Raw genomic sequence first — 16788 nt, 5'->3', positions numbered from 1 at the left:
AATCACGAGAATTATAAGGATAAAATTGAGATTATATTCATACTTTAAGACTAAATTTAATAATATAAAAAATCAATAATGTTTTGCGAGTAAATTTATCGAAATTTTTTAAAATAATCGACAAAAAGTTCCGCTTTCTTTTAACCGACCTAATTTCTTCTCTAAATTTCTACAACCACTAAAGTAACGCATCCGACTATCAGCCAATTTCAAACCTACCTAGGAGATTATATGGAATTTTTTAATTAAATAAAAAAAATTAAACAAAGAAATTAAATTTATTTAATAATTAAAATAATTATGAAGTAAAAGTACTATAACATAAATTTAAATTACTAATATTTTTTATATCCAAATAGTAAATTAAAAAAATATATATGAATAATAAAAAATTAAAAATATATATTATTTTTATAATATAAAAATTTAGAGACAAAAAAAAAAGGGTGGGAAGGTAAGTGGAGATGACATCAGATAGCAAAATGGAAAGGTCATTTGCTCTTTACACCCACCAATATTTGATATTTAAAATTAAAAAAAACCCATACCACCAAATTTAAAATCTAAAATAAAATAATATTGTCGTAACGACGTGTTCAATTATGAATAGAAATAGTAGGAATGTTCGTAGGTTGAGTTGGGACGTTTTTTAAACTCAACATAATTATTTAAATAAACGTGAAATTCCACATCGGTTGGGGTGGAGAACGAAACACCCTTCATAAGGGTGTGGAAACTCGAAAAGGAAAACCCAAAGAATACAATATCTGCTAGCGGTGGGCTTGGACCGTTACAATAAAAGTAAAATGTTATCGAACAGTGGTTTAGGTTGAGAGTTAAGCAATTTGGTCGAGTTATCGAATTTTTTGAACTCTTTAAGGAATAACGTTTGCTTTTGTGGAGACCGAGTCATAGTCCACCCTATTTTTTTCTCGGTCACTATTTTGCTTACGTGGACACCATCTATTGGTTTATTTATATTTTTCACTAATTTTTTAAATAGTGAAAAAGAAAGGGTGTCTAATATAATTTTTCAAAAGTCATGGTACTTTTTTTTAAAAAAATAATAGTACATGGGTGTTTTTATAAAAAAAATAAAAAGTTTTTATTAAAATTATTTATTTATTTCTATTTTTTAATATACATAAATTAGGTTATATAATAAAATAGTCTCTAAACTTTTAGGACGGTGTCTATTTTATATATGTAATTTAAGTTATTATATTATATTTTATTTTATTTTATTTTATTTATTATTTATTTGAATAAAGTATGAACGACACGTGCTCTGTGACCCTTCCATGTTCAGTATTTTATGAATGTTATGTTATGTTATGCGACGACTACGTGATGATGTGTTATGACTTATGTTATGCCATGCACATCATGTTAGCATGATTGTTTTCAAGACTATAAAATGTTGTTATGTCACGTGCATTGGGATACTTTCCATGCAGACTCCCTTCCCGCGCTAGCTGAAGGGCATATCCATAGGTACATATATGCCCGCGCTAACGGGTCTATGTGCGTGTACGTGGGTCATGTGTAGAGAAGTATTACACATCCAATTTTAGCCCGAACTGGAAAGCAGAGTTCAAGGGTATGAAATGATTTTATAAAATGATAGATCCCTCTAAGATTGCTTCTGTATGCACTTTCTGACCCTTAAAATACTCAAGTCACGTGCTACTCTTACTTCTTCAAGTAAAGTTAAGGCGTTCCTATACGGTTAACGACTTTACGGTAATAGTCATAAGACCAAAGCTAGGGTAAATATATGCAGTTATTTTCTTTCATAGCCTTTATGGTAGTTTATGGCAGTTAATTTTATTTCCTGTTTTATTAAAATAGGTGGTAAAAAAGGTAAGTCTTTAATTTTAGTGGGCCTTGAGATTGAAAAAGAGAGGCCCATGGTTCATGGGCTCTACATGGACCAAAGTAAATGGGCTATGGTTCATGGGCTCTCAATTTATCAATATTATATTTTTATTTGGCTTAATTTCTTTTTTTTTCCTAATAAAATTTTAATTTTTTTTTATAGAGGTATTACTCAATTTTAATATATATTTTAAAAGTTTTTTTAAATTATAAAAAGTTATTTTAAAGAGAGTGGAAAATAATTAATTCTAAAATTAAATAAATTATTTAAAATTAACATTAAATTTTAAGAAGTTCAGGCTAGTCTATAAAGTTTTCATTTATTTGAACTCGAACCAACCAAAATAAATTTATAAGCCAATCCAAACTGTACGGGTTGGGTTAGATTAATTGGATTTTTCAGGTCATTAAATTTTTAACCCTCTCGTTTCTTCAGTTTCGACCAATTTGGATATGATAAATACTCGATTTCAACGTCAATTCTAAATCGATAGACCATTTTGACAAAAATTAGCTTGAATCGACCAAATTTTTGTTTAACTTGTTCGGTTTACGAACATATTTCGACTTTTATCTTTTAGTGAAGGAGAAGATTGTTGTGGTAAATAAAGTTTTTTTTTGGTTTAAAAACCTTTTGAAGCATTGAAGGATTTGATTTGTAGTTGAAGTGAAGAACAAGGAACTATATAATATGATGCCATAAGGAAGTGACTTTAATTCCTAAAGTTTTTTTTTTTTCCATATTTTAACCTTAGGACAATCTTTAGTGGATATGGTATGATACTAAAACGAGAAAACAACTTTTCAGATCGAGTTAACGACCCTGTCCCAATGGATTTTTTTTTTTTTTTTTTTTTAATTTAGTGACGGGTTAGCTAGTTAAAACGTTTTAAGCCGTTAGATATATAATTTAATTAAAATATTATAAAAAAAATTAGTATAGATAATTTTAACCGGTTGTAGAGAAGTTGCATAGAATGTCGAGTACTAAGTTTGAGAGAAATGATATCACGGTATTAAGAATGTGTATCCACCGCTAGATATTGTCCGCTTAGGCCTGTTATGTGTCGTCGTCAGCCTCATGGTTTTAAAACGCGTCTGCTATGAAGAGGTTTCCACACCCTTATGAGGAGTGTTTCGTTCCCTTCTCTAACCGATGTGGGATTTCACAATCCAGTCCCTTGAGGGTCTAGTGTCTTCGCTAGCACATCACTCGATGTTTGGCTTTGATACCATATGTAATAGCCCAAGCCTATTGCTGGTAGATAGTGTCCGTTTTGGCCCGTTATGTATAGTTGTCAGCCTCACGATTTTAAAATGCGTCTACTAGAGAGAGGTTTCCACACCCTTAAAACTATGAGGCTGACGACCATAAATAATGAACGAACTCAAATTTGACCTAAAAAGATGTGTTCCCCTCCCTCTATGTAGGGATGGTGGGTGGCCATGAAGGAGGCATCATAACCCCAACAAAACATGCATCCCACAAATGGGTCAACAAACAAAAACTATTGGAATTGGATGCTTTGCATTCTTTTAAAATTCTCAAAAGGCTCGTCTTCGATGCTCGGGATTTGGAATTTGGATTCGGCACCTAATGACCCTAGCTACTAGCCCTACAAACCAACACGGGTTATTTTAACATGTTTTGTCCTCACCCACGTGTGTCCTCTTTTCCTTACGGGCTTCCTCAAGGCTTTAAAACGCATATGCTAGGGAAATGTTTCCACACCCTTATAAAAAGTATTTTGTTCTCAAGGGGCCAGCGTCCTCGCTAGCACTCGTTCCTTTCTCCAATCGATATAGGACCCCCCCTTCGGGGAACAGCCTCCTCGCTAGCACATTGGCTCGTGTCTGGCTCTGATACCATTTGTAATGACCCAGGTCCACCGCTAGCAGATATTGTCCTTTTTGGGCTTTCTCTTACGGACTTCCCCTCAAGGTTTTAAAACGCGTCTGTTAGGGGAAGGTTTCCACTAAGGGTGGTTCGTTCTCCTCTCCAACCAACGTGGGACATCACAATATCGAAACAAAATAAACATAGAAGTTTAAAGACCAAAATAGAATTTAAGTCGGGATGGACTAAAAAGGAGAGGATTGCAATGGGTGGTTGGAAGGGGAGTTTGGTGGGCATAATTGAAGGGATGTGTGCATGTGGGAGAGAGGCGATTATGGAGATGCACGTGAAAGATGAGAAAAAGGCAAATTAAAGGCCAAAATGCTCAATTTTTCAAGTGGGTGGGGGCTCTCATGGAGGCTCCTTGTGTCATCTCCAAAGCCCTACTTCCAATTACGACGTCTTAACCAATTCGGGTTCGATATCGTTCGTTCTTTTCCATACTTGAGTTACGGAGGTCTAAAAATCTTAGGTTAATTTGTAAATTTCGTTTCGGTGTTATCAGTTTTCACTCAAAGTCACGATTTTTTTAAAAATAAAATTTCACCATTTCTGTAACGACTAATACTTAGAATTCGACACCCAACATTCCCTTGTGACATTGTAAGACCCCACATCGGTTTGGGGAGAAGAACGAAACATCTTTTATAAGGGTGTGAAAACCTCTCCCTAGCAGACCCATTTTAAAATCGTGAGACTGAGGACGATACGTAACGGGCCAAAGTAGACAATATCTACTAGCGGTGGGTCTGGACCGTTGCAAATGGTATTAGAGCCAAACATTAGGCAATGCGTCAGCGGTGTGTCAGTAAGGACGTTGGGCCCCGAATGAGGGTGGATTTGGTGGGGTCCCACATCGATTGGAGAAAGGAACGAGTGTTAGCGAGAACGCTGGGTCTCGAAGGAGGGGGGGGGGGTGGATTCTAAGATCCCACGTCGGTTGGAGAGAAGAATGAAACACTTTTTATAAGGGTGTGAAAACCTCTCCCTAGTAGACCCATTTTAAAACCATAAGACTGACGACAATACGTAACAAGTCAAAGCCGACAATATCTACTAGCAGTGGGCCTGGGCCGTTTGCAAATGGTATAAGAGCCAGGCATTATGCAATGTGCCAGGGTGTGCCAGTAAGGACGCTGAGCCCCAAATGGGGTGGATTTGGTAGGGTGTCCCACACAGATTGGAGAAATGAACGAGTGTCAACGAGGATGCTGGGTCTCGAAGGGGGGTGGATTGTAAGATCCCACATCAGTTAGGGAGGAGAATGAAACACCTTTTATAAGGGTGTAGAAACCTCTCCTTAGCAAACGCGTTTTAAAATCGTGAGGCTGACGGTGATACGTAACGGGCCAAAGCAGACAACCCAACATAAAATTGCTCTAAACAAAACAAGGTTAACTATGAAGTTCCTATAATTGAGCCGCCGAAAATGAATGTAACAGTCCAAACCCACACCTAGTAGATATTGTTTTCTTTGAGTTTTCTGTTCTCGGCTTCCCCTCAAGATTTTAAAACGCGTCTACTAGGGAGAGGTTTCCAGACACTTATTTTAAAAGTGGTTCAAATTTTAGATTTTATTGGTGAGCATATCTCGTTCCTCTTATTAATATACACGAGACAATCTCGACATAATTATTAAAATAAATAGACATAATTTAAAAAAAAAAATGGTATTATTGTAAATTAAATTGTGTAAGAATGGGTCCAAATAGTTGAAGTACCCAAGAAGAGGACCACGCCCTAACTTTGAAGGGCGATGGGTCGCAACTCACCTTACTCATGAAAGCAACCAAACACTTCAATTATTCTTGCTCTCTCACATTCACAATTTCGATTCGAGAAACTCATCGAGCTTTCAGTTTCATGTCGAGTTGATTCGTGAATCTTAAAAAAATATTTAATAAATTCTCGAACTTTTCATTTTCGTTTGTAAATATTTAAATATTAAGAAATTTTATGTTTAATAAATTTTGTATGAGTAAAAAAAAATTGGATGCATTTTTAAAGTCGAGTGACCTTAAGACACAAAATTGAAAGCTTGAATACCCATTAGACGACGCTACGTAATATCTATTACCGGTGGGCTTGGGTGATACATGTATTAGAGCCAGACACTAGGCAGTGTGCTAGCGAGATCGTTGGGCCTCGAAAGGGGTGGACTGTGAGATCCCAAATTGGTTAGAAAGAGGAATGAAGCATGCATTCCTTATAAGGGCGTGAAAACTCCGGAAGGAGGTGGGTTGTAAGATCCCACATTGGTTGGAGAGAGAAACAAAACATTATTTATAAGGGTGTGAAAACCTCTCTCGCTAGCGAGGACGTTGGGCCCTGGGCCCTAAAAAGAAATGGATTGCGAAGGGTATAAGGGTGTGGAAGCCTCTCCAACTAGTGAAGACGTTGGGCCTCGAAGGGCAGTAGATTGCGAATGATATAAGGGTGCTGAAACCTCTCCCACGCCACTGAGAGCGCTCGGCTCCGAGAAACGAAACCATATATAAATTTGAAGGCTTCCTTGAATTATTTTTCTAACTTTAATGACATTTTCTTTTATCCCTCTCCCTACCTAAGATTTAAGGGCATTCTCTCTCCTCCATCCCTATAATTAATTTTAAGGGTGTGGGCATTAAATGAAAATTAAATTAAAAATAAACCTAAAACCTATGAACCAATTAATACTAATAATAATAATATTATTAATAATAATTAACCCGACTTAATAAAAATATTCTTAAATTTTATATTTATCTTTAAATATCTTTTAAAATTTTTTTTTTTTTTTTTTTTTTTACAGTCAATACATGGATAGAAGAAATATATATCTTCGTCTCATAGATTATCTCAAAAATTTTAAATATTTTTAAAATTTTAAAGAATATTTTAAATTTTTAAAAAAATTTAACGTTAATGAAACTTTTGAAAGCTAAAAAAATATTTTAAAAATACTCGATATTTTTAAACAAGTTGAAAGTTCGAATGCTAATTTTATTAATTTTAAAAATTATTAATAATTAGCTAATTTTGTTTATATCTACAATTATTCATAATTATTTAATATTGGAAAAAACATAAAAATAAAAAATAAAAAATTAATGCACCAAGACACGTGCTGTCTGATTCTTGGTAGATACGAATTTGATAACCCAACTTTGCTGGACCATTCACATGCACCTCCACGTGTTTTATCTTCTTTTTATTCTTTTTAAAAAAATATATATATTTATTTATTTGCTCAAATTCTAACTATTTTATTTTTAAAATTTATATTTTGTAAGTTAGTTAATTTTTCTTTTAATTATTAATTAAAAGTTAATGTGAAATTTATTTTTATTAAAGAATATTTGTTCTAATTTTTTTTTAATTATTATAAACTTTTTATAAAAAAAAAATATTATTGTGGTTTTTTTATTTTTTTTCTCTCGACGAAAGAAAGGAAAAAAAATAGTACACTTGTCGACGACCAGTGGCTGCGAGTGGCGAGACACCAACAATTAAGAATCGAGAAGAAGACGAAAGTAAGGAGAAAAAAAGTACGGTCATCAGCGATCGGTGGCTGCGAATGGCGAAACGCCAACAATTAAGAATCGAGAAGAAGGAAAAAGTAAGGAGAAAAAAAGTATTGTCGTCGGCGATGGATGACAGTGAGTGGTGGGGGCGAGACGCCAACAATTAAGAATCGAGAAAATGGGGAAAGAAAGAAAAGTTATTACCGTCAGCCAGTGACATGTAACTGCAGGTTACGAGCCGTCAATGATTAAGAATTGAGAAGAAGGAGAAAAACATTATCGTTGTTGTCGACTACACGTAATTATAGATGTCGAGATTAAGAGATTAAGTTGAATATTGGAAGGATGAAGACAAATGAGGAGAGAGAAAAAGAAAATATTTAATTCAAGAATTAAGAGAAATATATGAATATAATTATTAGTTTGAAATTTGAATTTAATTTAAAAATTTTAAAAATTATTATTAAATATAAAATTGAATTTTATGTTGAATAAAAATTATTTGGTTATTATAATTATCTTTGCATAAATGTTACTTTTATTATTTCCACCAATTTTATGAAAAATAAAGTTTCCACGTGGAGTGTTTGGTTCTAATGGTTGTCGAGTCATTTTCAAACTTTTAAGAACGTTGGGATAATTCTTTCTATTTCCTTTTTAAAATTTAATATTTATTATATTTTTGGTAAGATTCTGATATCATGTTAGGAACTACGAGCCCGAGCCTCCATAATGGTATGTTATTGTCCACTTCGAGTATAAATGTTCATGACTCAAAATGCATCATACGAATGAAGATATTGTTCCTTGTTTATAAACTCATGATTATCGTCTTAATTAGTCAATGTGGGACTCCCTTCCAACAGTCCTCAACACATTGTTCACATTGGACATTGGTATCGATCTCTAATTAATAAGTCTCGTCCTTTTATAATTTACTCTAAATTTGACGATTCTAAGGAGATCATCGTGCGGGCTTCGTATAATAAGGATTCCCGTTATGGCTTATTGATTGTGATGTCCCACATTGGTTGGGGAGATGCTGGGCCCCGAAGGGGGGTGGATTGCGATGTCCCACATTGGTTGGGGAGGAGAACAAATCACCATTTATAAGGGTGTGGAAACCTTCCCCTAGCAAACGCGTTTTAAAGCCTTGAGGTGAAGCCCGAAAGGGAAAGCCCAAAAAGGACAATATCTGCTAGCGGTGGATCTGGGTCGTTACATTGATCTTGATGTGTAGTTGGATGACTAGTTAGTGTTCGTGTTTTATGTGGGTTACAAGTATCAGCTTGGTTTTGTCTTTGTTCGTGTTTTATGTGGGTTACGAGTATCAGCTTGGTTTTGTCTTTGTTTTATTTGTTACTTTGTGCCTTAACTTTGGGTTTATGCGAAAATAAACATTTAAAACTTCATCATAAAATACTGTCATGGATTTATATGTTTGAAAAGATCTTTAAACAACGTAAATACTAAATAAAACAAATAAACATTAAAAGTAAAAATACTTTATACTAACCTAAAGTCTAAGAAATGAAATACCACTATCCTATGCATGTGTCGTGGTCTTTACTTACGATGTCGTCGTCAGTCATACAAGGGTGTCTTGCCTTTACTAGAAATAGAAGTAGCACACAACTTAAGTGTTTTAAGAAAAACTCAGTAAGTGACCCCACTATCGGGGTCAGATAATGCAAACACATACAACTCATACTAAAAAAAACCTATTGTTAAAACCATTGTAGAGGTAGCCTCTAGTCCAGACAAAATTAGATGTACAGTACTTCCCTACACACAACCCACACGTGCGAGCATGAGTCCCCAAACAGTTTGCACCCCCTAGACCCATCATAGTTGGGCTAGTTATCCGTAGCAGGATGTCTGGAGGTCAGCAAATCTCCCGAGTATCATGCAAGGCATGATGATGATCATCATCATAGTGTACGCATTCATACTCATCATCATAGATGGAAAGTAATCGATGAATACAAAATATGCATGAGATCCCTATAGTTTTCATATTAAATTATTCTTATGACACAACCCTATACACCATTCACACATTACCCTAGATAACATGCATGCATGGGTCTTCATACATTCATCATCATTACATCATCATATAACATTATCATATAACATAACACCTAAATGACATGTGCAAAGGCTATTAGACATGTGTCATCATACACAAGACAAGTATTCCGATCGAGCTGATAGTAAGACCACTTATTGGTCTTAACTGATATTTTATTCTATTTTCGAAATTGACTTGACTCGTAGAAGTAGTTTTTTTCAAAAGTGTGAAAGGGGATAGGGAGAGAGTGGTTAAAGAAACCATTTTTGTTTATTATTATTATCATTTTTTTTAATGGTTACAAATTTAAGAGGATTGTTATTCACATGTTACCCTAGATAACATGCATGCATTGACCTTTATACGTTCATCATCATTAACATCAATTAAAGTTGTGCCTTACAAAATTCATCGTTATCATGCATCATGACATTTAATACATGTTCATCATCTTAATATGAAATATCATCATGTCATCATACACATCATCATATAACGCCATCACATCATCACATTATTTATTATTATTATTATTATTATTATTTTTTGTTGTTACACAAAATAAAATGTAAAATTAAAGATTATTTTTAATTAATTTATGAAGAAATATTTAGAAATAATAGGATTAAAAAACGGCATTCATGACAAATTAAAATTTTGAAAAAAAAAAATTTATTTAATTTCAACTACTTATTTTTATTGGTGAGACAAAATATTATTTAAATGTTTGATCAATAATTAATAACCAAAATGAAAGAAAGAGGAAAAGAAATTGCTAATTATTGGCCTCAATTATTTATAAGTCGGTGAATGTAATGATTTAAATAATTTGTTAAATATTTTAATTATATATCACGTTTTCTTTGAACCTTCATAAAAACCAAAAATAATAATAATAATAATAATAATAATAAAAAATAAAAACCCGAAAAAATAAATAAGATTCTCATATGGGTTCGATTCTACGTTTCATCTATCTTCGACCCTAACGAAATTTAGTATTCACGGGACGCTTTCTGAATAGGCTATATTGCTTTATATCTCTGTCCTTACCGTCTTACCGGTCTATCGCTTTTTTGAGGTTCCTCTATTTATATTCCTATTTCTATTAGTTTTTTAGTGTGACGTGTAGAGTTAAAAATATAGAAAATGAAACAACCGCTCACACCAAATAAGAATCGTAAAAGAAAAGTCTTGAACCTTTAAGTTTACTTATTATGATTAAATGGAATATTCATAATTTTTGTTTCGTTATTTTAAATTTTCGAAAAACACGCTGTCGAACAAAATAAAAGAAGATCAAAAGTGACTATTTATACTAACAAGGTACACATTCCTTCTCGGTAAGGACCCAGCTTTCCCTTTCGGGCTTCCCCTCAAGGCCTTAAAACGCGTCTGCTAGGGGAGGGCTTTCGCTTTCGGGCTTCCCCTCAAGACCAATGTGGGACATCACAATCCCCTCCCCTTTGGGGCCAGCGTCCTCGCTGGCACTCTTTCCTTCCTCCAATCGATGTGGGGACCGCCCCCAAATTCACCCCTCTTTGGGCCCAGCGTCCTTACTGGCACACCGCCTCGTGTCTACCCCCCTTCAGGGAACAACGAGAAGGCTGACACATCGTCCGATCCACCGTTAGCCGATATTGTCATATTTGGACTTTCCTTTTCGAGCTTCCCCTCAAGGCTTTAAAATGCGTATGCTAAGGGAAGGTTTCTACACCCTTATAAACGGTGGTTTGTCTCCTCCCAACCAATGTGAGACATCACATTTTCGATGGCTTAAATCATAGGAAACACATGGTTAAACGTGCTTTACTTGAAATAATTATATGTTACGTGACCTCCTAAGAATTTTCCTAAGAGGAATGTGAGTGAGAACAAAACATGCTAAAATGACTCGTGTTGGTCTGTATGGATATTCTTCACTCTTAAGAAGCAATGAGTAGATGACGTAATCATGTCGTACGAGATGTAGGAAAATAGTGGGGCCATCTGGTACCGAATTCGAAATCTAAATCCTGATCAAAATTCTAGACACGGGGCGTTATACTAGAGCAGGGAACTATGACCATTTTTAATGACCCTTTCTTTCAATTGGGTCTTACAATCGTCCTCCGATGTAGGTTATATCCCTTTTCCCGTACACATCCATAATGGAGGAACTTAAAAGAAAATCGAGCCCGGGCTCAATCTCATAAGTTTCTCGATTAAATAAAAGCTAAATTGTAATTAAAAAATGATTAATTTTAAAAATAATAAAGAAATAAATGGGAAGAAGTAAAATAAGTGTATTTTATGCACGTCACGAATACACATCTTAGATCTGAACCAGTTGTAAATATAAATTTTATATAAAGAAATAAAAAATAATTATATATAAATTATAAATAAATAAATAAATAGAAAAAAAGAAAAAAAAAAAAAAACTTCACTCCATTGTACTATTCAGATCAAGCCTCGGCCAAAACCGCCGTTACCAAAACCAAATATGGATCTGAACGCTGACTCCGTCTCTCTGACTCTGACTCCTCCGTCTCTCTCTCTCTCTCTCTTTCCTTGTGACATATAGAAAGTTCTGCGACTGATTTCCTCCATTTGCATTTACTCATCTTCTCTACCTTCATTTCCATTAGCATCTCCTTCGATTTCTCTCTCTACGGATACCTATATGTCGTTTTTCTGATCGGAGCTTCGAATCGTCGCCGTCATGAACCGGAACTGGAGGGAGTCTCTTTCTGGTGGACGGAATGCTCCTCTGTTGTCGCAGCACCGTCGTGGTCATAGCTTCACTGGAATCTCTAGAGATTCCGATGAGAATCTGGATCTCTTCTCTAAGAATCGACGGAGTCTCTCTGTTGCTGCTTCTGATGGCTCTACTGATGGTAATGATCCTTTCTGATTAACGGATTTGTGTGGATTGATGTAATGTTGCTGGATGTGAGTTTTTTTTTAATTTTTTGTTGTTGTTGCGTTTGGCCGTTGAATGAGGTTTTTGAAGTCTGTAGTGACTTGATTTGGAGGCTGTTGTAGTTCTGAATCTTATGGTTTTTGACTCAATGGACGGGTTAAACTGTGTGTTGTTGTGAATTTGGGATCCTTTTGCTGTTCGGCTTGGATCGTTCTTGATTAGTGTTGTTCTGCTTGTTTGTTACTCGGCGCGACTGTGGTTATTAAGTTGTTTGATCTGATTTTGATGTCAGCGCCGGTGAAATTGGGGAGGCTTTCAGTTGGATCGGTGAAATTGGCTAAGAGTGGGATCGACGATCTGCTGTCATCGACTGAGGGAGGAAAACACGATTATGACTGGTAACTTATTTGGCAAATTAGTAACGGCTTCAATGATTTCTCTGTTTTTTTCTTGCTCTGGAATTTACTGCTTTTGACGCTCTCTTTCATCAATTATCAATGTAGTAGTCTCGAAACTATCTAAGATTTCATCTATAACCAAAGTATTTTGTAGGATTATCAATTATGGAGATGGTGAAGAAGTTGAAAAATGTCAGAGTCTAGAAATGCTATGTATTTACTTGATCTATTTATGTGATCATGAGCGGGGGGCCCTTTTGTTTAATCCTTAAACTTTAAAGTATCTCTTTAAGAGTGATAATGACACAGAAGTAGAACATATATTGTAATTAGAAAGTTGCAAGTACATGTCAATGACTTGTCAAAAATATGAATACTGATGGTTGATGAGGGGTTATGTGAAGTAGATTCCAGCTATCCTGATCTTGGTCTATGTCCTGTTCCTCGACACTGAGGGCATCCCTAAAGGGTGGGCGATTTGGTGATATTTCTGATTGGCTGAGTGTTTCTAATAAGCGTGAACCTCTTCTTTTCTAGGGAAAAAAAGGGGTAGATCTTGATTGATGTTTGAAACTTCTAAGCTCGAGCTTTACCTGTCTGAGTGTGATGCACAATGTGTTCCGAAGCATGATTCTTCTCTGGTTAACCTTTGTGCTACAGGCTTCTCACACCACCTGGTACTCCTCTTTTCCCTTCATCCTCTGAAAGTGAAGTTCAATCCACTGTAGCAGCGCCAAGAAACAGCAGCTTAGTCAGGTCATCTTCGACAACAAAAGCTTCAAGGGTATGATTCTGCCTTCTTTACTACCTGCCATCTTCCTGAGTTGCATATGATCCAGTATCTTCACTTCAGTTATTGTGAGATCCCACATCGGTTGGGGAGGAGAACGAAAATCCTTTATGGGTGTGGAAACCTCTCTCTAGCAGACACATTTTAAAAACCTTGAGGGGAAGCCCAAAGGGGAAAGTCCAAAGAGGACAATATCTGCTAGCGGTGGGCTTGGGCCGTTACGGTTTTCTTCCTTCTATGTTGTGTGCTTCTTCGTTCATGACTTTGTGTAACTCAAAAGTACTTGTTAATGTTACTATACAAAAGCATTTCTCAAATGAGGTGATTCTTGATCCTTCTTTAGTTGAATGATCTAGGGTTTTAGTAATTGCTTTCCCCATATCTGTTTCAGCTTAGTTGAATGATCTAGGGTGTTAGTAATTGCTTTCCCCATATCTGTTTCAGCTTTCAGTTTCACAATCAGAGAGTAACAATCCTTCAAGGCCAGCTAGGAGCAGTTCTGTGTCTCGGTCCTCTGTCTCCACTCCCCAGTATAGTAGCTATTCCTCCAATAGGTCTTCATCAATTCTTAACACAAGCTCAGCTTCAGTTTCCTCTTACATAAGGCCTGCTTCCCCAAGTACACGCAGTGCATCTACTGCAAGACCTTCTACTCCATCTTCACGCTCGACACCATCGAGGTCCTCGACCCCTTCAAGAGCCCGTCCATCCCCCACCAGCTCCTCCATTGACAAACCAAGGCAACTACAAAGTTCAAGGCCATCCACTCCTAGTTCTAGGCCTCAAATTCCTGCAAATTTGAGTTCTCCTGCAGCTCGGTCGAATTCCCGTCCATCTACTCCTACTCGACGAAATTCCGCTCCTTCACTCTCTTCTGTTGTCAGCACTCCATCTTCTACATCACGTGTTCTATCAACGAATGGACGCAGTTCAACATCTACATCTCGACCAAGTTCCCCTAGTCCTCGGGTCCGGGCTGCACCTCAGCCAATTGTCCTCCCTGATTTTCCTCTTGATACTCCTCCAAATCTCAGAACAACATTGCCCGACAGGCCAATTTCTGCTGGTAGATCCCGCCCAGCTCCTACATCAGTTAGAGGGAGTCCGGAGACTACATCGACTGTTACCATGCCTAGAAGAGCATCATCACCAACTGTCTCAAGGGGAAGACTAACTGACGCTCCTGGAAGGGGCCGGGTGAATACCAATGGACACCTTAGTGACAGTCCTGAAACTAGGAGACTTTCAAGTTCTTCTGATTTGGGCGGAAGGAGACCTGTGAAGCCTTCTACAACTACAGCAGAAAGCAACGGATTTGGGAGGTCTATTTCAAAGAAATCCCTTGATGTGGCCATCAGAAATATGGTATGCTTTATCTTTTTTGTGCAGTTGGTTATGTGTTATCTTTTGTAATGAATTTCAACAATCCAATCTGCTTGTATGGTGCAGGATATAAGAAATAGCCCTGGGAATGTGCGCTCAGGTTCAGGCAGTACTCTATTTCCACACAGCATCCGAGCAGCAGCAGCCAGTCCCAAAACTCAGTCCATTGCTTCCAGTAACCCCGACGCTATCGATACCGACTTCCAAATGAGCATTAACAACAACATGGAGAGAGGAAACCATTTTCATAGACACTCTGCAACAATGGGAACCGAAGGAGGAGGAGAAAATGGAAGATTTTGTGCAAGCTTGAATCATATGGACATCTACGAAAGCTCCCGTTATGACGCAATATTGCTGAAAGAGGACTTGAAAAACACGAATTGGCTGCACAGTGCCGATGATAAAACGGATTTGGCTTCCATTTTGGATAATGGATTTGAAGCTCTGCCTGAGCCTTTTGGCCTCTTATAACATCTAAGATGATGATGATGGGGTTTGTACCGTATTTTTCTTTATTTTCTTTTCTATTTAATTATCATCATCATTATTATTTTTGGCATCATTTTGGGTCTGAAATATGAAAATGATGGAATCTGCCCAATTGTGCAGTGAAACCTCAAAGGAGAGAAGATAAAAATATGGAGATTTGTATGTGATTTCTGAAGATAAATTAGTTTATCCTCTTAGGAGGCTCTGTTATCTGCTATCTGAAGTATTTTTTGTGTATCCCAAACAATTTGTTTTGGGATAAAGTGGCATGTCATTCTGTCTTCAGAAAATTTGTGTTTCAACTTTTATATAGGGGTATTTTTTTTTTCTTTTTGGTTTAAAAACACGTCCCGTCCTGTAATTTCGTTAAATTAACAATTTAGTACGTAACGATTTAGTCCTTATATTTTTTTTTTAGTATGTAACAATTTGAGCCTTGTGTTTGTAATGATGTTAGTATGTAACTATTAGAATTATTTTTGTTTGGTTTTCTAAAGTAATTTTCGATTACACGATTTAATTTTAGATAATTAATTGTTGTTAATGAGCTGATTTTGATTGAATTAAATTATTAAAAAAAATTAACAATTTTAATTTTGATTTAATTTTTGTTTATTAACGACTATATTACACACAATATGCTTTAAATTTTAGGCTTTATGTTTATTTAAACAGATAAGAAATTAACTAATGATACATGTTTTTTTTTTAAAAATAACATTAAATTACAACTAAATATGAACAAAATCAACCAAATATGTCGGAAGGATTTATGTTTTTACGTAGAGATAGTTTTCTAGAAGAACTCCTGTTGGTCTGTAGAGATAGCCTTCATTCTTAAGAAGCTGAGAAATAGGAAACGTGACCTGACCATGTCGTAAAAGAAGCAAGAGAATGTCAGATGTCAGAGCCATCAAGTGTTGAATCTGAATGTCGAATGGTAAATATATGACGTTACAAACCATAAAGCTTGGATGTTCAAAGCCCATATTCATCTTTAAATCCCTTGAAATAAACAAGTCATAAAGAGAAAGGCCCAACCCAAAGTCATCGCTTTTGTATGTTTATTGTTTATTCGAAAAGTGACTAGTATCAGAAAATGCAATCATATGCAATCATGATGAGACCTTTCATTTTATAAAATAACATGACTTTGGTCTCTAATTTTCTGTCTAAAGCGAATTAGATGTACAATACTTCTCTACACACGACTCACACATGCGCACATGGGACCCCCAGATGGACTCGTTGTACCTTTGGACCTAGCTTTAGGCTAGTGTACACTCATGTTGCCAGAAATTCGTGGAGAGAAATGAGCGCACATAATATCATGGTGTACATAATATCGTAGTGTATGCACCTATTACTAATCATAATGAAAAGTATCTCGATGCACGTGACATACAAAATGCATGAGATCCTCATACCTTAAAATTGTGGCATATAAGAATGATATAAGTCATACCTT

At 35.8% G+C, this 16788-nt stretch overlaps 1 protein-coding gene across 2 annotated transcripts; it reads left to right on the top strand.

Moving 5' to 3' along the window:
* The first annotated feature begins 11781 nt into the window (after nt 1-11781).
* LOC111803190 (uncharacterized protein YMR317W) lies at nt 11782-15724 on the top strand. Of its 2 annotated transcripts, XM_023687484.1 has the most exons (6): nt 11782-12231; nt 12550-12655; nt 13316-13439; nt 13890-14810; nt 14895-15324; nt 15441-15724. In XM_023687484.1, the coding sequence occupies exons 1-5, from the start codon at nt 12057-12059 to the stop codon at nt 15300-15302; spliced, it is 1734 nt and encodes a 577-aa protein (XP_023543252.1). In that variant the 5' UTR covers nt 11782-12056; the 3' UTR covers nt 15303-15324; nt 15441-15724. The 2 variants fall into 2 exon arrangements, with proteins under 2 accessions (XP_023543252.1, XP_023543251.1); XM_023687483.1 differs by having other exon boundaries at nt 14895-15724.
* Nucleotides 15725-16788: the final 1064 nt, after the last annotated feature.

The sequence above is a fragment of the Cucurbita pepo genome, chromosome LG10 (genome assembly GCF_002806865.2).
Source record: "Cucurbita pepo subsp. pepo cultivar mu-cu-16 chromosome LG10, ASM280686v2, whole genome shotgun sequence".
Lineage (NCBI taxonomy): Eukaryota > Viridiplantae > Streptophyta > Magnoliopsida > Cucurbitales > Cucurbitaceae > Cucurbita > Cucurbita pepo.
Note: the sequence above shows the minus strand (reverse complement) of the source record. Positions and strands in the feature narration are given on the sequence as shown.